A 24,738-nucleotide genomic window follows, 5' to 3' on the forward strand; every position below is an offset into this window, starting at 1 on the left:
AAATCCCTCTGAATGTGTTTCCATCTAACAGGTATTAATGCATCTTAGGGTGAAATGAAGCCAGATAATCCTTGGTGTTTCCAAAAAATTACGTTTGATACTGTTCCCTCCACATAGAAAATATTCTTGTTTAGTCCCATCTGTTCTTAAGAACCAAGCTTTCTGTTATGTCTTAATCCATCTTTCATTCCCTAAAGTAAAAGTAAAATCTTATTCTGGGTCCCAGTGCATTCTGTTTATACAATTCTCTAATTCACCTCTGACTTGTGATATAGATGCTCTTTTAATAGGTTATATGATATTTATCTCCATCAAAGTATCTTATTTATCAGTAAATCTGGGTGGAATTGGACTGTTAGTAAGTGGATCCACATTTCCATGACCTTAAAGTAAAAGGCTTTCATAAAGATATTTCTTGCGTAACTGTAAGAACAACCTTAAAAATCCAAGGTATTATCATGATGAACATTAATTTCCAACAGCAGTTAGAGAATTTTTGTGAGTTTGAGCCAAACTGACGACAATTGCCAGGAAGCAAAATCTCAACCAGGTGAGAAAATGTTCTGGAGAATGGCAGTTTTGCAACTTATTGTACACATTACAGTCAAAAGAGGAAGTGTAAAAGGGTTGCATGAAGCTCATTGGTGGTAGATGAGGGAGGCAGGAGACAGCAAAGAACCTCTGGGATACGGTAGACACAAGTGTGGGTCTATCATTTGATCACTTGTGTGTATCACTGAGGGCAATTGATAGACCACAAATCCCCTCATTGTTACTGTTATCATTAATCCACGATACTGCCTGTGATATTCCAAAGGTATGTTATCTTAGATGCAAAAAGACAACAGACAGGCTCAGTTATGGTAAAGATTGACCTTTGTTAGGGAAAAACACTGGCTTAGGACGTGACTACCCACCGTGAACTGCATTTACTTAGAAGGTCTTAACTTCAGAGCACCCTATGTGGTTCTTTTAGGTCTCTGAGTTTGTAAGGCTGCCACACTGCCACACAGGCTCCCCCTGAGTTTGTTTGGTTTTGCATGTGGCCCCTTTTCTTCCACATTATACTTATAAAATGAAAAACACATTCCTAAGTCTCTATATCTCTGATATTAACAAGAGCTATTTAGTAAAAGGCTGAAGTAGTTTCCTCATACAACAATCTAAAAAATATTTCTGATTTATGAGTTCTTTGAAAACAAAGTTTTAGTTCACTTAATCTTATGCCTTTTAAGTTTGTACCATTAGTTTCTAGAACAATGCATTTTAGAATTATACTTAGCAACTACTGGAATAAATTAATAAATTGAGTTTTCCCATATTATATGTATAATAAATAATTTTGGTTCAGCATCTATTTTTAGCTTCTTCAACTTTGGGGGGAGAAGTAAGTATCCCTTAATCATACTTAGATTCAGTTTAGATTGCTTTGACCATGAGATAATGCATATGCAAATTTTTAAAGTCCTTAGGATAATGTGTCCACATACCTTAGCTACTTTTATTAATAACCCTGACAACTTAGAACAAGGAAAAATTCCTTTCCTTTGTATATAAGATGCATGATATAAACTGATTCCCTGGAGAAGAATGTTGTTTAAAATTGCTTTGGACAGCGAGAATTACCCTGAAGTGCACTTTGCTTGTTTCACAGCTACCTCCTAAGTACTACAGTCGAAATGAACTATCCTTCCAGGCCCCATTCAGCCTCCATCCATTGTACTGTTAGGACTTCTCCTTGGTCTGGTATTTGCACAACTATTTGAAGATAATTTAAGTTTATGTACACAGTTATTTAATATGATAATTTTTTCAAGGGCAGCATATCTATTTAAAAACAACTTTTTAAATAGTTGTTTAAAGCTAGTCATCAAGGATACTCTTTTTAAACACTAAAATTTTTCTAGATTGTTGCATCTGTAATCATGACATCCAATTACATCACCCTTAATCATGACAAACTTTCTTTTATGTACCTTTTCTAAGCAAGTATATGTATTTTTTAATTCTCTGTTTTGGGGTTCTTTACTCTTATTTTACATTATATTAATTGGATTAGGTTTAAATAGCCAGTTTAGAAGTTATTCATGGTTTTGAAAGTCATTCCTTCTTGAATTATAAGTTGCCAAGACATCACTTTAATTTCTCTATTATATAATATTTGTCTGTCATTGGGGATAGTGAGTAATTTAGGTTCTTTACTTGTTTTAACTCATTAGGCCCTTAAACCAATAATGTAAGGATAAATATTAGCCTTCTTTTGCACATAAGAAAACTGATGCCCAGGGAGTTTAAGCAACATGCCGAAGATTTCACAGCTCAGGAAAGGCAAGGCCAGGATTAAAAGTCTGTACATTCTGGCCTGGGAGACCAAGCTTTCAATCACTATGTTACACACCTTTATTTGGAAGACACACACGCATATTTGGAAGAAATATGAAGGAGACCTGGAGAGGTCCCCAACTTTGTGACTATGTCCATAGTCAGCGTAAAAGCTGTTAGTTGTCATGTAGAGAACAGCAAAGCTAGTTCGCTTTGTGGAGACTGAGGGGTCAGTAACAATAAGTGTATAACTTCTACCAACCAATGTTGTCTCTTGTTTCCATGACTCACATCTGTCACACACAAAATATTAATTAACGCAAGTCATAGATGATTAAATACTTGCAACTTGGGAGGATAATTAGAAATCCCCAGTACCTGGAATACTTCTTTCACATACGACTTTTTTTTAACAACAACAGCAAAAGTAGTTTGGCTAAGCTACTGTCTCAAGTGAGACTATAAACTGTTAGTCATGAAGTTAATAGGAAATAGTTCATACATGGATGAGCAATAAGTAATTAGAGCTAATGTCAGTTTCTAGTTCACTTTATTAACCATTACTCTTCATGCAATAGTCTGTTTTTTGTGGTCCTTCAAGGTTTTATTTTTCCTGTGGTTTATATATGCTCTCATTCTACTCATTGAATTCTGAAAAATTCACTTGATTTGGAACATTTAAAATTAATCACAGTTATTTCTTATTTTACCTTTTTAATTTCTTATTTCTTCATTTAACAGATATGTGTGCCCATTTAATGGAGGTCTTCAATATTTTTAACTATATGTCTATCCTAGAAATTTCTCTTTATTCTCATCACCTGCTCCATTTCCTGCTTACCCTCTCTGTTCTGTATGCCTTCTCTCTGCCAGGATCAGCGTTTAGTGTTGCATTAATTGGTGGGTGTTTTCATTGTCCTTCGGTGGGAAGAAAAACTGTTATTTGAAATGTCTTCATTTAATGCAGTGCCAGAACATTTTTAGGTAACACAGTGAAACAACTTTTTATTAAACCATTTCGCAGCCACAATAATCAAGTATAAGTGAACAATTTATATTTAAAAATTTTCATGCATATACCACATGCAAGCTAAGGAAAAAAGAAACAGTATTTTCAGCTTCCCATTGAACACCATTATATTCAGAGAACTGAAAAGGTTACTATGGAAAAACTTCTTAGAATACATATATCTATATTAGTATTTTAGAAAATTACTAAGAATCTTAATTATTCTATTTCAATTTTTATTTTTTTGCAAATAAACTTTCCTTAAAAGATGTAGAATATGAATTTTTCAAAATCTATATTTTCTGTAAGATAAGGGTATTTTGCAAGGAAATATGAATGCCTATAATATGTACCAAAGACTTTACACAGTGTCTCATTTGATCTTCATGATAACACAATGATCTTGGAGAAAAGGAGAGAATTAAGGTCTTTGGATTATTAGTAAGAAAAAAAGTTACAAAGAATAGAAAACTAGCCCTGACCAATGTGGCTAAGTTGGTTGGATGTAGTTCTGCAAGGTGAAAGAAAGCTCACCAGGCCCTGGCTGGTGTAGCTCAGTGGATTGAGCACGGGCCTGTGAACCAGAGGATCGCGGTTCGAGTCCCAGTCAGGGCACGTGCCTGGGTTGCAGGCCAGTTTCTGGAAGGGAATGCAATTCCCGGCAGGGGACACACGAGAGGCAACCATACATTGATATTTCTCTCCCTCTCTCCTTCCCTTCCCCTCTAAAGATAAATAAATAAAAAATGTTAAAAAAAAAAGAAAGGTCACCAGTTCAATTTCCAGTCAGAGCACGTGCCTGGGTTGTGGGTCCTATCCCTGGTCGTGGTGCATACAAGGGGTAGCTGATCAATATTCCTCTACCTCTCTTCCCCCACATCCCCTCTCTCTAGAAATGAATAAATAAAATCTTAAAAGAATAGGCAACTAGAAGGAAAAAGACCTAAGATCTAATGAATACACCACTAAATGCTTTGTTAACTTTGATTACATCCATTTGTTTTTAACTGCAAATAGTCAATTGTTCTCTCATATTTTTTGGCATTATAAAATTGTGTGATTCTCAAAACCAGTGATTCTAAAAATGCAAGTTTGTGGCAAATATCCACATGGAACTGAAAATATCTGCCAATCATGAGTGATATACTTTATCTCATTTAAAAAAAAGATTTAAATGGGTTTTTATTGCAGTTTTTTTTTTTTTTGCTTCCTGTAGGAATTGCTAAAGGCATTAAGAAGAAGTTAAAATTACTAAAGAATAATAAAGTTGAAAGAAAATAAAAGACCCAAGTTGTCATGAAAATACTGAAAGGTTAAATAGGAAATTAGTTCAGATTGCTCTTTTTAGGGCAAAAAAAAAAAACATTAAAGGACTTGAGGGTTTAATTTCAAAATATTTTATTATTGGAATAGAAATGATAGCCACTGTAAGGATAAAAGTAGGAATGGAAAGATTAAAGCAAACAATTGAACTTAACAGTGGTAATTAAGCATTATCTCTAACAAACATAAATTTCAGGTACATAATACAAATATTTTAGGGATGTATTCAGTAAATAATTCTGTATATATTAAATAGGATGGAAAATCAGAGTTCTCCTAAGAGTCTAAAATATAAGCCTTCTTAGCAATGATTTCTATGCTTGATTTCAAAACTTATTTCTAATATTGCAGAAGGTATAATAATAAAGAACCTACTTACCAAGTAAGAAAATAATTTTTCCAGTTAATTGCTTGTGGCTAATACTTAAAATTATATATAAAAATTTTATTATACTGTTGTACCTAAAACATATATAAAATCGCATTATTTAAATGTAAATTATGAATTTTTCTCATCTTTATTTTTTTCCTTGATAATAAGGTACTATATTGTGTTTCTGTAATTACAGACAAAAGGTTCTCAAACCATAACACCCTCCGGCACCCAGAAAAAAGTTAAGAGAACTCTGCCTAACCCACCTCCGGAGGAGACCTCAACGGGAACTCAGTCGACTTACAGCACAGTGGGCACCGTTTCCAGGAGAAGGATCTGCAGAACCAACACAATGGCACGAGCCAAGATTCTCCAGGATATAGACAGGGAACTTGATCTTGTAGAGAGGGAATCTGCAAAACTTAGAAAGAAACAAGCAGAACTTGATGAGGAGGAAAAGGAGATTGACGCCAAGTTACGGTACCTAGAAATGGGAATTAACAGGAGGAAAGAGGCCTTGTTAAAGGAAAGAGAAAAGAGAGAGCGAGCCTACCTCCAGGGAGTAGCCGAGGATCGCGATTATATGTCTGACAGCGAGGTGAGCAGCACCAGGCCAACCCGAATAGAAAGTCAGCATGGCGTAGAGAGACCGAGAACTGCTCCGCAAACGGAATTCAGCCAGTTTATACCCCCGCAGACCCAAACAGAATCTCAACTGGTTCCTCCCACAAGTCCTTATACACAATACCAGTACTCTTCCCCTGCTCTTCCTACCCAAGCACCAACCCCATACACCCAACAATCCCATTTTCAGCAGCAAACTCTGTACCACCAGGAGGTTTCACCTTATCAGACCCAGCCGACGTTCCAAGCTGTGGCAACAATGTCCTTCACACCTCAGGCTCAACCTACGCCAACCCCACAACCTTCTTATCAGTTACCATCACAGATGATGGTGATACAACAAAAGCCGCGGCAAACTACGTTATATTTGGAGCCCAAGATAACTTCGAACTATGAGGTGATTCGCAACCAACCCCTGATGATAGCACCTGTTTCTACTGATAATACCTATGCTGTTTCCCATCTTGGTAGTAAGTACAATAGCTTAGACTTGAGAATAGGATTGGAGGAGAGGAGTAGCATGGCAAGCAGTCCGATATCAAGCATATCCGCAGATTCTTTCTATGCAGATATTGACCATCATACTTCACGAAATTTTGTCCTAATTGATGACATTGGAGAGATTACCAAAGGAACAGCAGCATTAACAACTGCATTTAGTCTTCATGAAAAGGATCTGTCAAAAACAGACCGTCTCCTTAGAACCACTGAAACACGGAGGTCTCAAGAAGTGACGGATTTCCTAGCACCATTGCAGACCTCTTCCAGATTGCACAGTTATGTGAAAGCGGAGGATGATCCAATGGAGGACCCTTATGAGTTAAAGCTTTTGAAACATCAGATTAAACAAGAATTCCGAAGAGGGGCAGAGAGCTTAGATCATCTTGCTGGTCTTTCCCATTATTACCATGCTGATACTAGCTACAGACATTTCCCCAAATCTGAGAAGTACAGCATTAGTAGACTCACACTTGAAAAACAAGCAGCAAAACAACTACCAGCAGCCATACTTTATCAAAAGCAGTCGAAGCATAAGAAATCATTGATTGACCCTAAAATGTCAAAATTTTCACCTATTCAGGAAAGTAGAGACCTTGAACCTGATTATTCAAGCTATATGACTTCTAGCACTTCATCTATTGGTGGAATTTCTTCCAGAGCAAGACTTCTTCAAGATGATATCACTTTTGGCCTCAGAAAAAATATTACGGACCAACAAAAATTTATGGGATCATCTCTTGGCACAGGACTGGGCACCTTAGGAAGTACCATACGGTCAGCTCTGCAGGATGAAGCAGATAAGCCATACAGTAGTGGGAGCAGGTCCAGACCTTCTTCCAGACCTTCTTCTGTTTATGGGCTCGATTTGTCAATCAAAAGAGATTCTTCCAGTTCTTCCTTAAGACTGAAAGCTCAAGAGGCCGAAGCTCTAGATGTTTCCTTTGGTCACGCATCACCCTCTGGCAGAACTAAGCCTACCAGTTTGCCTATTAGCCAGAGTAGAGGAAGAATACCAATCGTGGCCCAGAATTCTGAAGAGGAAAGTCCACTCAGCCCTGTTGGCCAGCCAATGGGAATGGCCAGGGCTGCAGCTGGACCTCTGCCACCAATATCTGCAGATACCAGAGATCAGTTTGGGTCAAGTCACTCACTGCCTGAAGTTCAGCAACACATGAGAGAAGAATCGCGGACTCGAGGCTATGACCGCGACATAGCATTCATCATGGATGACTTCCAACATGCGATGTCAGACAGTGAAGGTAAATTGGGCCTCAGACTGCCTTGCTACTCTCAAAACTCAAGCTCTTCTTTTTCTGCATGTTTAATTTTCCTTCTCCAAGGATATATTCTACTTTTCTCTGTTTGTGTTTTGCATGTTTACTTCAATTTTATTTCTTGTAAATGGAAATTTTATCCTGTGTACAGATTTTGTAGCACGCTTGTCTTTATTTCTTTTTAGTTTATTCTTTTATTGTTGTTTCCTCATTGCTTGATTTGTTTGATGTCTACTTTTCCAAAACCATTAAAATAATTGTGTCAATAAAATACAGTCATTCTGTAAATCCATAGTTGAAAGTTTTTCATTGTATGGTTCTTGTTTTAAATGCATTTTTAATGTTGTTGCTCAGTTTCTTTCAGTTTTTTAAATTATTAAGGTTTAGAGCCATTAAGTACTATCTGCTACACTTCATAATAGAAAATTATTTATGTAATTTTTATGAGACCAGTATTTATTAATTCATAAAATGTTCTCTTTGGAGAATTTTTGGACAAGTCCCTGATATTAGCATAATGTAGAATTTTATTCTCTTTAAATAAAAGTTTTGTGTTTGACCTTTCTCATTATGAATACCATATTGACAAATTAGAACTTTTGCATTGTGTACTAGAAAACTTAGCACAAAGAATGATATTGACAATAAATAATCTTATCAGTATGTATAAAGTAGTTTTTAGATTTAAAATTCAGGTTTTTTTACAATGCTTTTATAAGTCTACATGTTTGGGATGGATGCTCCTCCAGGTGCACCTGTTTGGCCTCTTCCCTGACATTGCTTTTACATCATCCCTTTTGTCACCCTAAAATATTTTGCTAGTTTTTATGTTTTGGATAAGTGATTTTACTTAGTTAAAAACTAAGTAAATAATCTGTATGATTATTGTTTAATCATACAGAACCATAAATATTTTTTAAATTATCTAGCCAAAGGCCAATTTTGAAGACAAGGATGGAAAGGCACAGAGATGCAAAGTCTTGACTGTGCTGAGAGGACTCATGCCCCCGACTGGATCTTTTTTGTTATTGCTGTTTCCCTCCTTTGTGGTTTACATGAATATAAATGTGGTTTGAGTTTTGGAAATAAAATATTTCTGATAAAATAAAAGCATATTACTTCATGGTTTAGAGACTGCAAAGCACTAAGCTAACATGAATATCTCCCCTTTTATTAGTTTTTAAATATATTTTATTGATTATGCTATTAGAGTTATCCCATTTCCCCCCTTTATTTCCGTATTCCCTGTACCCCGCTCCCACTATCATTCCCCCACCATAGTTCATGTCCATGGGTCATACATGTAAGTTCTTCATCTTCTCCATTTACCACACTATTCTTAACCTCACCCTGTTTTGTACCTACCATTTATGCTTCTTATTCCCTGTACCTTCTCCCCCATTCTCCTCTCTCCCCCTCCCCACTGATAACCCTCCATGTGATCTCCATTTCTGTGATTCTGTTTCTGTGCTAGTTGTTTGCTTTGTTCATTTTTGGTTTTGTTTGTTTTTTTAGGTTCGGTGGTTGATAGTTGTGAATTCATTGTCATTTTACTGTTTGAATTTTTTATCTTTTTTAAGATAAGTCCCTTTACCATTTCATATAGTAAGGGCTTGGTGATGATGAACTCCTTTAACTTGACCTTATCTGGGAAGCACTTTATTTGCCCTTCCATCCTAAATGATAGCTTTGCTGGATAGAGTAATCTTGGGTATAGGTCCTTGCCTTTCGTGACTTGGAATACTTCTTTCCAGCCCCTTCTTGCCTGTAAGGTCTCTTTCGAGAAATCAGCTGACAGTCTTATGGGCACTCCTTTGTAGGTAACTGCCTCCTTTTCTCTTGCTGCTTTTAAGTTTTTCTTCTTATCGTTAATCGTAGGTAACTTATCCCTTGAGGACTCACAGGAATATATGTTTTCATGAAAAGCATTTTCTTTCTACTTCTGTATCTAGGCACCAGTATGATTATAGAAGTTCAATCTAGATTTGAAAAGGACTAAAGTGTAATAACTGGATCTGGAGGACAGACTGCTTTTTTTTTTAGTGAAATTGCTACACCTAATCATTTTCTGATGTGTTTTATTCTCTACTGACTATTGGAATGACCATTTTTATTGATAATTAGTCAGTTAAATGAAACACTATTCTCTTATTTAGCCACTTGTTTGAATGTGTCTACAGAGTTAAGCAAGAGTTATGCTATCACATGGAAACAATCTTTATTTTTTCTTTACTTTTCTCACAATCCATATTTTACACACATTTTGTAAATATAAAACTGCTAAAAATAAAAAGACTGTTTAATATTCTTATCCATAAAATAACAAAACAAAATCTCTAACAGGTCTGTGGCATGACTAAACACCCAAAGGCTGTGTGTCCATGATGAACTCACGTGTGGAGATAATTTGACAAATTCATTTGCTCAGCACAGATATTTATCAACATGATGCCAAACATGCACACAGATATTTCCAGAATCCCAAATGTGACATTTATTTACATAAAATCAAATAAAATAACTGAATGTTTTCTCTCATAATTATATAATTGAATGACATGCACTCACAGTCATGAAGGACTATAAAAAAAAACCTGATTTGATAGATGATGAGACATCATGCAGGGTACGAAATTATGAAGTGTTTAAAGATATCAAAGAAATAAACAATTAAAATAAATTTAAATAGACTAAAGTATATTTAAAAATTAAGGAGACAAAATATTTATATAGATGTTGATAGAGAATTGGACAAGGGACTACTATAACAAATTAATTTACCTATGTAATATTATGTGTGTGAATTGCAGTGATTATCTTTAAAAGTATGTTTTAAAATCTTACATATTGTCTTTGTTTTTGTATCACAAAGTGCATTACTTCTGGTGAGCGATGAAGTACTTTTCTTTTGACATCCTGGATTCCTGGAGTAATTAAGGGAAAAAGTAGAAAATATTTTTTCCAATCATATAACATTATTTATGAACCCCTGAAAGATTAAGAATGTTTAAATTTCTTTTTTTACCAAGAATGCTATATCTGTATTTGAATGATTCTAAGATAACTTTGAAAAAGTATAACATTTCAACAGGCTATTTGGTATCATGTAGATGAAACAAATCTGACTTCAGATTGCTTGTTGTGAACTTTCATTGAATACAATCATACTCTAGGTAAGAGACCATCAGGTGTTTTTCAGATGTGTTGTATATGATTCTAGTTGATTTTGAAACAGCTCACTTGACGTAAAATCTAGTATGCATAATTTATATTGTTTAATATTTATGGCCGTCAGGTTGAAGCCCACTACTTGATATGCATGTGTGATTGAGTAAGTAGAAAGCTGGAGGCTTTCCTCTAGAGCGTGTATTGGAGGGAGGCCAAATTGAAAACAGCCAAGTAATATTTATTCTTACAACTACAAATATTTTATTGAAAACATTATTTAAAAGTATACTCTATGCAAGAAAAAAATGTATTCAGTCTTTAAATATATATATATATATACACACACTCATCAACTTGTGATACTGAATAGAATTAAACTGTTCATGCAGCTATTGGCTGTGAATAATGCAAGATTCCAATATAGCTTACTTGTATTTTACATTTAAGAATTCAAGAAAAATATCAGTTTAAAAAGGGGGGGAATATTAATCTCTAGCAAATCATTTAAACTAATTTGGAAAATGTTGTTATTATAAAACTTAATTTTTAAAGTGCAGGTATACCATGGAAGGTCAGACAATTGCAGTTATAAACAATTAACATTTACATCTAATTTGCTGTACTGATAAAGACAGAATTTAGTATAAAACAGATTTATTCAATCTGGTTTTTTTTGGTTGTGTCTATAAATTCCTAAGCAAAGTATGGTAGATATCCTAACTTAGTTACATGTAGAATAAGAAATATCAAAGTTCGTAAGTTAGAATTGGAAATAAATTGACAAAACTTGGATCAGGTGGAGATCCTGCCATATTTGTGTAAACATAGCTAAGGAACATGTTTTGAAGGATTGTATTTCAAATGTAATTAGAAGAATTATATATTCAAATGATATCATGTATTATGTTATCCAAGATATTTTTTATTAAAATCAGTATAATTATTTTTCTTTTCATAATAAATATACATAAGAAGTAAAATAGTGTTGTTGGGATAATATAATAAAATTTTAGACTGATGATTAAATAATAGGTTTGTTTTGTAGTTATCAAATTTTATTACACTAAATATTTTTCATAAATTTAGTTAGTTTATTTCTAGTTAAAACTATGAAAAGCCATAATAAATATGAAGTAGGTTGTGAGAAATGATTGTGTAATTAATGAGATTAAAGTGACAATAAATAAATATTAAACCAATATATTAATATTAATAAATTGGCATAACAGATTAAATATTTATTGTTTTTATGTGAACATAAATTTTATTTCTCTGGTACAAATACCCTTGAGTTCAGCAGTTGCTCAGTGGTGGAATAATCTAGTGTTTAGTTGTTATTTGTTGTTTTTTCTTAAATTTGTTTTTGTTTTTTATTTTTTAATTGTTGTTCAAGTATAGTTATCTCCATTTTCCTTCCACTACTCCCCTTAAGTGTGCATATTATAAATATGACATTAACTTTTTTCCCTAGTTGATGACTAATTTTTCTATTTTATTCACTTCCAAAAATGTTGGCATTTGCAAGGCATTGTTTTTAGTATTGAGGCAGGAAAAATATAGAAGATATGAGTCTTGCCCTCAAGCAGCTTAGAATCTAATAAGGGAGGTAAGACAAGCACATATACAACCACAAATCAGGTATGTACCATTGTATTTCCTCAAATGCAAGATTGACTAAGTTATAATACATTTTCCATCACTTGGCCTTTATTGGAAAGAAATGCGGTGGTTAGTCACTACCGCTGACCAAGATCACAGGCGGTCGTTAGGGGTAAGTAGTGGTGTGTATGCTGTGGGTCTGCCAGCCCCGCTAGCAAAGAAATAATGGAAATTGCCTTTAAAAAACTTTTGGAAGAAAGAGAAGGCAATCAGGGATGCAGACCTAAAAAAGAGCTGTAATGCGCCAGAATCAATAGTGTGTCATTGTAGAAGCTAGACTTTGCAGAAAGTATAGGTTGATACATCATCATCCAGTCTCTCAGGATGAAAAAGCTGTTCCATCTGTCATTTAAGAAGCAACAATGTATTTCCAGTGACTATTAATTAAGGATCCTTTTACCAAGAATAAAACTTGATATGTATAAAGTCAAATTCTGTATATTAGGTAATAATAGAATTTTTGATCACTAAATAATAGCTTTAAAAACTTTGGAAGTCCTAAGAGCTGAAGTAATTATGTACTGAAACATGGTTGCATTTTCCAAAAAGTATTTTAAAATGTCAAGTTATATCACATAAATACTAAAGGGAGTCAGTAAGCTCTTCAATCTAATTCCTAAATTTCACAGAAAATAACTGTCTAATTTTTAATAAGAAACTCTAAATGATATATGTTTAATATCAGTCTACCAGATGACTATAGCATACATGTTCCTAGCAATACCTGGAATTGTCTTAGAAATATTTTTTCATTTATTTATGAATATTATAAAACATGTTTTCAAAAACTATTCACTTAATATTCAAAACCATCAGCTACATCTCTATAAGTACTGCTTTGATGTGATAGTGGGAAAATGACAGGATCTTCTGTATTTAAGGAATACACTTCCCCAAGACTGGGAAGTGGGAACTAATGGACTGGGATTCAGTAGAATGACTTCTGAGGAATATTCACTCGTTCATTTATTTATTTTAATCACTACTTAAATTTCTTTTTATTCTTATTTAAAATTTTAATTTTGTTTTATTTTGCTCTGAAAGGTTGAACAGGTGCGTACATGATATTTTTTAGGTTATTGTGTGGTACAGATTTTTTGGACAGTATAGGAGATGATTACTCTCACCCCAATGGGAGTTGTGTTTGAAAGGCATGAATGGTTAACAGCCTGGAGTATGTTGGTACTTTAGGACATCTGCTCTACCCTATCATTTGTGTTGGTCGGGATTGCAATGTCTGATGTTTCCTTGGTCTCCAAAGCTTATCACCTGCGCCGTGAAGAAACAGATTGGTTTGACAAACCCAGGGAGTCTCGTTTGGAAAATGGACATGGTCTGGATCGAAAACTGCCAGAAAGATTGGTGCACTCCAGACCACTCAGTCAACATCAAGAGCAAGTAAGTGCTATATCGAGCAATCGCTTAGATTTATACAACTCCTCCAAAAAAATTCACCCAAGAATGGCCTTGAAATCCTAACTTGCATGAAATTTCTCAGTCAAGTTCACAAATGTAAAGCAGCAAGCACCTTACTGTGTCAGCCACACCTGACGCTGCAGCGTAGTTGTGATGCCTCTGCCAGGAAAGTTGAGTGATTCCGTCCTCCAACAGGTACATCATACCCAGCACTGTGGTACAAGGGGGATACGTAAGACTCTTCGAGCACTTAAAGACTGTTGGGTGAAATAGATTTGGGTACTTTCAGTGCTTTCAATAACAGTGTGTTCGAGTGTTATAAGTAGCAAGTAAGAGGATGACCAAACGGGTCAGGGAAATCTTCCCTTGGGGGCAAAAAGAAACATTTTAAAGTCTATTAAATGAAAGTGTTTTATATTTAGTTTTGGATTTTATCATCAGAACTTACATAAAGTAGGTGTCATTACTTATCTATTTATAGATGGAGAAACTGAAACTTAGAGATAAATTTCACAATTAGATAAAAATGATTCCAAAATGAACTTACTTACTTTAGAACAAGTGAGGTGATATTTGGGTTGAGTTACGGAAGATACATACTAGTTCAATAGTTAGATAAAGTGAGAACGATATCTCTGGTAAGCCAAGTGGCCTTTAATAATTGTCTTAACAGTTTAGATATTTGCAGGCTGTTACTCATAATCACTAGTACAATCCACAAATGAGATAGTTATTTTACACACAATTTGATTTACACACTAAATCATCTGATTACTGATTCATTGGTATAGAAGACAAGTATATTTTCAATAACAAAAAAGAAACATGTGCAGTTACTATAATTTATTTCAGTGTTTGTCACATTGAGATATAAAAGACTTTTGGATGGATAATAAGTACTGTCTATAAGCCAATATCTATACTTGTAGATTTGTTTTCTTCCTAAGGAAATTCAGTTTTCATGGACAAATTTCTAGCTGTTAAATAAAATTTTCTTTTCTCGGAATTTTGTTGCAATTTTTTTGTATGGTATTACATTTTCAAGAAATCTTGGGATTTTTCTCGATACATTGCAAATGCATTTTTAAAAATTTTTTGATATCTTTAATGAGTTTTTGGTTTAAGACTGTGTTATCTCTATACACATGTTGATAAACTTCCATTTCTTTTTCCCTTCATTTTAAAGGATAAGATTATTATGTTTTCCTTGGCTTACCTTGTTCTTATTTTAAGTATATTTTATTGATTATGCTATTATAGCTTTCCCAACTTTTTCTCCCCTTATCTCACCTCTGCCCTGTACCCTGCTGCCCTCCAGTGTTACACCCCCTTAGTTTGTGTCCATGAGTTGCACATGTAAGTTTTTTGGCTTCTCTCTTTCCTATACTGTTCTTAACCTCTCCCGTCGACTTAATGCCTACCAATTATGCTTCTTCTTCCCTATACTTTCCACTTTCTTTCTTTCCCTCTCCCTCCTCACTGATAACCCTCCATACGATCTCATTCTTCTGGTTCTGTTCCTGTTCTAGTTGTTTGCCTAGCTTTTTTTTTTTTTTTTTTTTTTAGGTTCAGTTGTTGATAGTTATGAGTTTATTGTCATTATACTGTTCATAGTTTTTGGTCTTGTATTGTATTTCAATATTATCGAATAGATCTTGCTGGGGAGCAAATAATATTAATAAAATCATCCTAAACATGTTTTTAAAATGTGAATTAACATTTTTTTTTCTACAATGACTAAAATAATAAGTTTGTAAGCTGAAAATGGCTTCATAGAATGCATTTTAAGAGTCCTTTTGTAATTTCTTATTATGCCTGGCCTAGCCTATTTTTTTTAAGTTTAACATTTCCCACAAACCAAGATCAAGTCACTGAAAACAAAAATTCTTTAAAATAATCCCAATAAGATGAATTTGTAAACAAGAGAGCTAAAAAAAATAATGATTTTCATATAGTTATTTCCCAATGCTTTTGTTTTCATGTATACTCAGAATAGTCTTCTCCAACTTATTTATTCAACAAGTATTTTTTGAGGATGCATTTTAAAGTAATCTGTTTCCACATCAAAAAATATCTCTAGGTATTCTACTGTCTGTAGATGAAGCATTAATCTCTAATGATACTTTTGTTCTTAATGGTCTGTTGCGGACAACTACATATTTACGAATTTGATTCACTGAGGAGGTAGTACTTTATGTTTAAACAGTATAATTAGAGATCTGTATAAACCCCAAATTTAAGAATTATTTAATGAATTTCTTATGGTTTTTAATAAAGTAGAAAATGTAAAGATCTGCATTTGAACTATATGTAGGTAAATGTAATAGAGCAATGTGTACTCTTTTGCTAAAAGTTACATTTTTACATTTTTATAACTCTTCACATTTCAATTTTGATATCTGAAATGCACATAGAAAACTAGAAATGTAGTTCTCAAAACTACAAATGTATAGGATTAGGAATTAGTTATAAAGTGAACAACCATACAGCCACTTCACAGACCAGGAAAGGAAACGTCGCCTGCCCTCAGAAACCCCCAAGGGCCCCTTCCAGATGGCAATACTCAACCTTTCCCCCCCAAAAAACACAAATATTTGTTGTGTAACAATTATTTCTTTGGTTTTTAATAATTTTTTAAAAAGTAGAAGCTACATGGAAGACAACATATGCTTTGATTATACTTATATGAAGTTCAGAATCTATGCCTTTTGCATCGATTGTTATCATCAAATACCCTTTTTACTCATTTATTATAGTTTGCTCGAGAGAAAATAGCAAAATATTCTTATTTTATTCCCTTCTTTGTATCTCTAATCATAAAAAAGGTAATATTGAGCTCTGGGTACCAATAAACCTGGGTGATTTTATTTTAAACTTATGTATAACAAGAATTTATGCTCATAAAATGCTCTGGAGGAAAGAGTAATAAAGCCAAATTGACTACTACAAATATTAGTATATCTGCTTTTTACAATATTTTAGTATAACGTATATTAGAGACATAAATTTTTTGAAATATTTTAGACTCAAAATTATATTAATATAGAAATAAACCAAATCTGTAAATCTGTATTATTTTCTTTCAACTATATATACATATACATGTATATTCATTTAGTGGAAATTCGTCTCTGACTTATGAATTGATTACCTGACCCCTTTTATATTTTTGTTAATTTTTCTCAATCACTTCATCTACAAGTAGGACTGACACCCTTCACAGGGTGGTTATAAAGGTCAACACTTCTTCTCTGTTTCTTTTTTATAAGAAATGGGTCAACACTGCTTGACTAGTACAGAATGCCTCCACTAATGCCCACACTTTCTGCAGTGCTCATGGAACTGCTATAGTGATGTATATTAAGCTCCTCTGAAAGAGCCACTCTTTCCCTTGATTCTAGGTCTTTGAATGTCTAGTTTCCTCTACCCGAATGCTCTCCCTCCCATCTTCCCTTGGCTAACTCTGTGCATCACTTGTTTCTCCATGCATATATCCCATTTTATAAGAAGGCTTCCCTGATGCTACCACCACCACCTCCCCACAAATCTGGGGCAACCTCAGTACTGCGTGCATTGCGTCACAGCTGTGATCTCTTAGCAAGGAGTCCCTATTGCACCCACCACCTTATACAGGCAGGGCAGAGCACACTGCGTGGAACGCCAGGAGAGCACTCTGTATCCTGAGTCCAACATGGGTACTTTTTTTCTTTTTTTAATTATTGTTCAAGTAGAGTTGTCTCCATTTTTATTAAAGATTTTATTTATTTATTTATTTTTAGAGAGAGGGGAAGGGAGGGAGGAAGAGGAGGAAACATCAATATATAGTCCCCTTTCATGCCCCCTCTCCCCAGGTGCGTGAAATTTATTTTTACTAAATTTAGTAAACAAGTAAAGATCTTTAAATGCAGATTAGGAGAGGGAGGAAGGAGAGAAGAGGAAGACAAGAAAGAGAGGAAGGAGAAAAGATGACATGGTAGAAAGTAAGTAGGGCAGAGGAGAGAAAGTAAGAGCAAATGGAGGAAGAGAGGTGGAGGCCGAGGGAGACAGGAAAAGAGGACAGGAGCTAGAGAGGGTGAAAGAAGGAAAATGTACACTCTTAACTGTTGTGAATATAAGTGAGCTTTCAATGGCTTACAAAGTTAGTATAAGTATAAATTATCTACATTGACTCATTATACTAACCATAATATGTTTATAATCTTACAATATTTTAGTTTTACTTTGTAGGATTCATACACTTTTCCTAGACTTAACAGGATTTGCCTGTTGTTTGGAGAGGGTTTTATATTCATTAGATATTTGATTAAGCTTATTCTTTCCTGAAGAGAATAAAAACTAAAGGCATTTATTTAAGCTTACACTTTATAATATCTATTTCACTTTCAGTATCTAGAATTCAAACAGTTTTACAGCTGGATGGACACATTAAAACCACACAGTATTCAAAGGAATCTTCCTACCCCAAATGGACATCTCTTTGGTTCCAAATTCTATTTAATATTTTGGTATAGTATTCCCATGCACTCTTTAAACATACTCTAAAATGGGTAGTATAAAATGTCTCTTTACTAAACTGTATTTCATTTGTAATTTTAGTCAACATTTTTCTAAGGTAATAAACACAAGATACTATACTAATAAAATCTTGCCAATTTTTTCCAGTGTTTAGGTGTTTTATTATTTCACAAATCTCTTTTAAAAGCAAAGTTCTGTAAAATCTAAAATACAGTTTGCATCTACTGATTTACTTTTACTTCAGAAATCTCCCTTCACCAGGTAGAAACAGAGATAATGAGGCCTATGATGTTTTCATACTCAAGTTTCAATAATAAGAATTGAAATTGCAGTCTTGAAACAATAGCTCTAAGCATTGCTTCTCCTTCCCGAAGGGACATCAACAGTAAATGAGAAATAACACCATCCATAACACAACCTTTGAATACAAAGAAGGCCTCAGAATGTATTAGAGTGAGCAAAGAAGTTATTTATACAGAATTAGTCTCAGCATCAGTGTACACTGAAACTTCTAGTAAAGGTGCTCAGCAAAAGGATAATTTTTCAATAAAACCAAAGCAACATAAATATAAAGTGACCCTATTATAGGCATAGAGATGTGGAATATGAGGATCTTCTCTGGCTTTTCTCCCCTAACTCCAGAGCAAAATCAGCAGCTGTTAGTTTTCCTTTGCATGCCCTATGCACTGTTATCACTGTTGACTATGTACTACTGTGTTAACAGGCATCTTTTGGAATCTGTAGCACGTGCATATTGATTTCCTAACTACAACAAATCAGTTAAAAAGAGAAAATTTTTGTAGGACTATAATGAACTCAGACACTAGTAATACAGTGAGCAAGGACCCCCAAAATGGAATTACCTTCTGGAGGTCAGAGCCCTTGTCATACAGGCTTCTCCACTAGGTGAGTGTCCTAGGAACCCATCTGTATCAGTGTACCAGCTGGTGTTGTTGTGAGAAGCTGCATTCAGCCTCAGTGAATTTTTCTTTAAAGACTTAATGCATTTGCCCATTTCATAATGAGTGATTTGTGAGCACACCTGCCCGCACCACGCTGAGAGTTCAGCAGTTTTTGACCAAAAATGGCATGACCCTGGCATCCCACCCTCACTATTCACCCTATCTCTCTCTCCCCAAGTGACTGTTTTTTGTTTCCCCTGGTTAAAAAAGTCCTCAAAGGAAAGCATTTTGCCATGTGGAAGAGGTGAAACAAAAAAAAAGCAAAAGCACTAACTGGCATCAAAATTGATGAGTTCGAAAACTGTTTTGAGAGGTAGAAAAGTCTTGATTAGGTGTATTGCATCAAATGGAGAGTACTTTGAAGGTGGCTGAAGATTAAACAGGTAAGAATTGTTTTTTATAAATAAATTCCATTTGTTGATCTCACCTCGTATTTTACAGTGCAAGATGTTTCAGTGGTGATCATCTCTGAATTTTTTATTACATTGTTAGTGATAGACTCAGTGTGCTTTTCTAAAAGGTCTGATTCTGCATATTCCACTGCAAATGTCTTAATACTGATTTTTCACCTTATCACATGTGTGTCTCAGATCATACAGATGAATGGGAAGACTGTGCACTACATCTTTCCTCATGCAAGGATAAAAATAACGAGAGACTCCAAGGATCACACAGTCTCAGGTAAAGAAAATCAATCTAGTCCTTTTAATTTTAATGTCAGATATATATATATATATATATACATACACATCTAATGTATTTGGATTTCAGTTTGGATGGCTGATTAAACATTAGTAAATACCACTTTTTTGTTATAAATATGCTTTGGAAAATTTCAAAATATGAACAGGCTGTATGTTTGAACATACAAGATAATACAGTAATGGCGTGGTCATTGATACGACAAATTACTGAGTGGTACATGTTTAGCTCATTGTTTTCATTAACCACATTTTAAAAAGTATGCATGGCATTATAATGCTCCATAATTTTTGGTCTGTTGAGTAATATGGTCACTGGATTTTTGGTCTGTTGAGTAATATGGTCACTGGTTTGGGACCATACGGTCACTGTGGTGACCATACCACTATGGTCACCATAATATGGTTTGGGACTATAAAACAGTTCCTTCTTACATAGGAAGGAAAAGCTATCTTGGATTCTCCAGAGGAGTAAATTCCTCTATACCTTGTGAATTTGAACATTATCAATTATGCTGAGTTACTGTGTTCTTCGGATTTTTGTCCTTCTATAAACCAAAGATTATGATGTAATTTTTAAATGCGTTATTTTGAAATAATGTTGGACTCTAAGAAAAATTGGGATTCCTTGAAAACAGTACACTTAGTTCTCTCGCCCACCCTTTCCCCAGTTTGCCTAAGGCACATCTGTCTAACCACAATGGGATGATCAGACCCAAGAAGTGAACTTTGCTCTGATACTATTAAAACACCTACAGGCCTTATCTAAGTTTTCAGTTCCTTCACTCACCCACTATTTATTTTTTTATTTTTCTAGTCCGGGGGTCTGTCCAGACCTCTCGTGGTGTTTAGCTGCCACACCACCTTCGCCACTTCCAGTCTGACAGTGTCTCACTCTTCCTTTGTCTTTTGTGACTTTGATGCTTTTGAAAGGAAACAGAATTATTACATTGCAAATAAAAATTCTGTTATTTAACCCTGAGACAAAATATAAATTTATAAAAATTAATGGTGTTTAATATATAAGTAGTAACTATATTCTCATTGAAGATTTTTTCTGTTTCATTGACACTGTATGTCAGGAGAAAATGTTTATAATATATGTTAATATATGTACATTATATCTATATACATATGGATATCCATGGGTGTATGTTACAGGTGAAATATCAGCATGATTTATGAGCTAAAGAGGTTTTGTTTTTGTGGGACTGAGATAACAAAGAACAAAAAGAGGTATTTTTTGGTGTATTTCCTTGCAAATTTTAGACCATAGAACATGTGGATATGGAACCGGTTTTGCTTTGAGCAATTTTTCTCTATTTTCATAGAGAATGAATCGATTAAGAGTGTAATGTTCTTTTCCTTTTAAGATTGGGTAATTTGTCTTTTGCCAGAGACAGATAATTCAACCTTTTATAGTTCTATTGCATGCAGACTGTATTTTAACTACTGATGAAAATTCCAGGGGTGAATCTTAAACTGCTTTTGTAGAAAAAAATTACTTGCTGGAAACTATTTCAATTCCCTCCAGCTCATAAGACAAAGCAATATACTACTTTGTAGCAATGCCAAAAATTATTTTTTACAACAGAAATCTTCAAACCATTATTCTCAGTCATTAGGACAATTACATTGTATCTATTTTCTACTATATTATTATTTTTATACTATGTTAATAATTTCCTTTACCTTATTATATTTTGCCACTCATTATTTCAATTTACTTTCTTTTACTACAGTTAGGAAAAAGGTTTTAAAATATAAGAGTAACAAAACTAAGCTATTGATTTCTTGTTAGTATTGTAGTCTGAAAACGAGATTCAATTTTCTCTAGTAAATAGATTTTGCAGGATGAAAAATGAAGATTATTGTTTTGCACAACAAATTTACTAATAGCATACTAAGTATTTCTCTGAATGCCCCTTTTTCTTTTGATATTTGCCTAAAATACTAATACAAATATTTTCCATTATATTTGTCCTACATTGGTTACTGCAGGGTAAATACGTATTTTTATGTGTCCTTAGGTCACATAAACTGAAGTTGTTTTTTTAAAATTGGTATCATTTTCAAATAAAGCTTTAGTACTTTAAAGGGATTTAAATACATGCAATGCAAGGCTACAGCCTGAAATGACAATCTCTGATGAACGGTTTCCAAAAGTTTTATGCTTAGGGGCAGGAATTCCCAGCACAGGGCATTCAGGCTCCTGGCTACTCCGGTTCATTTGCTTCTCAACCAAAAGCCTAGTTGGATAGACTAGGTATTTGGTGATATTAAGGATTTACCGTTACTTTTTCTTCGTATGGTTACCATTTTATATTAATATTTTCAATAAAAATTTAGAGAATATGCATATTAAGATATTTAAAGATGAAATAATACCTTATCTGGGATTTGCTTCAAAATTACCTGTGTGGAGGATGGTAGAGAAATAGATCAAAGAAAATTGACCATGATTTAATAAGTGTTGGACCTGGTAAATTAACCACCCTGGATTATATTGTTGTCTAGCCATTACTATTTTATATGTATAACATTTTCTATAATAAAACATTTAATTTCTGTTTGTTTCTCATGTTTAGAGATGTGAGAAACTTGTCCAGTTACTTTATCAATAGTGAGAAAGCTAATCTAAGCTAATAATTTAACTGCCTTGTAAAACAAGATAAGGTAGTAAGCAAGGAAGGAGTGAAGAATAAAATACTACTGTATAGTTATACTACTATGTTTACCTGTGTGATTGCTTGGGAGGTTATGTAATGTTGAATCACTGGGTTATATACCTGAAACCAATATAATACTTTAGGTCAAGTATAACTGAAAATTTAAAAAATTAGAACCCTAAAACACCAATCCAAAAGAACCTATGCACCCCAATGTTCATAGCAGCACAATTTACAATAGCCAAGAGTTGGAAGCAACCTAGGTGCCCGTCAGTAAATGAATGAATCAAAAAACTATGGTACAATAAAAGACCCCGAATAGCAGCTGCAATGTTAAGAAAGAAGAACAAAGTAAGAGGGATCACAATACCTGATATCAAACTGTATTACAAGGCCACTGTAATCAAAACAGCCTGGTACTGGCATAAAAACAGGCACATAGACCAATGGAACAGAATAGAGAACCCAGAAATAAACCCAACTCTCTACAGTCAATTAATATTTGACAAAGGGGGCAGTATCATAAAATGGGGTAAAGATAGCCTCTTCAACAAATGGTGTTGGGAGAACTGGATAGCTACATGCAAAAAAATGAAACTCGAGCACAAACTTACATCATATACCAAAATAAATTCAAGGTGGATAAAAGACTTAAATATAAGCCATGACACTATAAAAATCCTAGAGGAGAACATTGGCAGGAAAATCTCAGATATTCCTCGCAGCAACATTTTTACTGATATGTCCCCTAGAGCAAGGACTATAAAGGAAAGAATAAACAAATGGGATCTCATCAAAATAAAAAGCTTCTGCACAGCTAAAGAAAACAGCATTAAAATAAAAAGACAACCAACTGTATGGGAAAACATATTTGCCAATGATACCTCAGACAAAGGTTTAATCTCCAAAATATACAAAGAACTCACACGACTTCACTCTAAGAAGACAACTAACCCAATTAAAAAATGGGGAAAGGACTTGAACAGACACTTCTGCAAGGAGGACATACAGAGGATCCAGAGACACATGAAAAGATGCTCAATATCACTAGCTATCAGAGAGATGCAAATTAAAACTACAATGAGATACCACTTTACACCGGTGAGAATGGCTATCATAAACAAAGCAATAAACAACAAATGTTGGAGAGGGTGTGGGGAAAAGGGGACTCTGGTCCACTGTTGGTGGGATTGCAGACTGGTACAACCATTATGGAAAACAGTATGGAATTTTCTCAGAAAACTAAAATTGGACTTGCCTTTTGACCCAGCAATTCCACTGCTGGGATTGTATCCTAAGAACCCTAAAACACCAATCCCAAAGAACCTATGCACCCCAATGTTCATAGCAGCACAATTTACAATAGCCAAGAGTTGGAAGCAACCTAGGTGCCCGTCAGTAAATGAATGGATCAAAAAACTATGGTACATATACACAATGGAATTTTATGCTGCAGAAAGAAAGAAGGAGCTCCTACCTTTTGCAACAACATGGATGGAACTGGAAAGCATTATGCTGAGTGAAATAAGCCAGGTGTTGAAGGACAAATACCATATGATCTCACCTCTAACAGGAAGCTAAACAACAAAGCAAACAAGCAAGCAAAATATAACCAAAGACACTGAAATAGAGAACAGGCTGACAGTGACCAGAGGGGAGAGGGGAGGGAATTTCAGGGGAAATAAGGGAGGGATTTAGAGGAACCTATATAAAGGATACATGGACAACAACTGAGAAGGGTGGAAATGGGAGGGAGGGGGGAGGAGGGGGGGGTGGGATGGGATGGGAGTAATAGACAGAAAACTGTACTTGAAAAATAATTAAATAAAAAAATTGGGAAAAAAAGAAGGAAAAAAAAACTATGGTACATATACACAATGGAATTCTATGGCGCAGAAAGAAAGAAGGAGCTCCTACCTTTTGCAACAACATGGATGGAACTGAAAAGCATTATTCTGAGTGAAATAAGCCAGGTGTTGAAGGACAAATACCATGATCTCACCTTTAACGGGAAGCTAAACAACAAAACAAACAAGTAAGCAAAATATAACCAAAGACACTGAAATAGAGAACCGGCTGACAGTGACCAGAGGGAAGAGGGGAGGGAATTTCAGGGGAAATAGGGAAGGGATGTAGAGGAACCTATATAAAGGATACATGGACAACAACTGGGAAGGGTGGAAATGGGAGGGTGGGGAGCACGGGGGGTGGGATGGGATGGG

At 34.5% G+C, this 24,738-nt stretch overlaps 1 protein-coding gene across 1 annotated transcript in view; it reads left to right on the top strand.

The window, feature by feature from the left end:
• Window positions 1–24,738, top strand: part of PCLO (piccolo presynaptic cytomatrix protein) — a 371,031-nt gene that overhangs the window by 197,785 nt on the left and 148,508 nt on the right. Inside the window, exons 7-9 of the mRNA XM_037066144.1 lie at window positions 5,224–7,411; window positions 13,515–13,651; window positions 19,737–19,827. Coding sequence (XP_036922039.1) covers window positions 5,224–7,411; window positions 13,515–13,651; window positions 19,737–19,827 — 2,416 coding nt within the window. The remainder of the gene's footprint in view (window positions 1–5,223; window positions 7,412–13,514; window positions 13,652–19,736; window positions 19,828–24,738) is intronic.

The sequence above is a fragment of the Sturnira hondurensis genome, unplaced genomic scaffold (assembly GCF_014824575.4).
Source record: "Sturnira hondurensis isolate 20B ecotype Veracruz unplaced genomic scaffold, ASM1482457v3 Scaffold0016462, whole genome shotgun sequence".
Lineage (NCBI taxonomy): Eukaryota > Metazoa > Chordata > Mammalia > Chiroptera > Phyllostomidae > Sturnira > Sturnira hondurensis.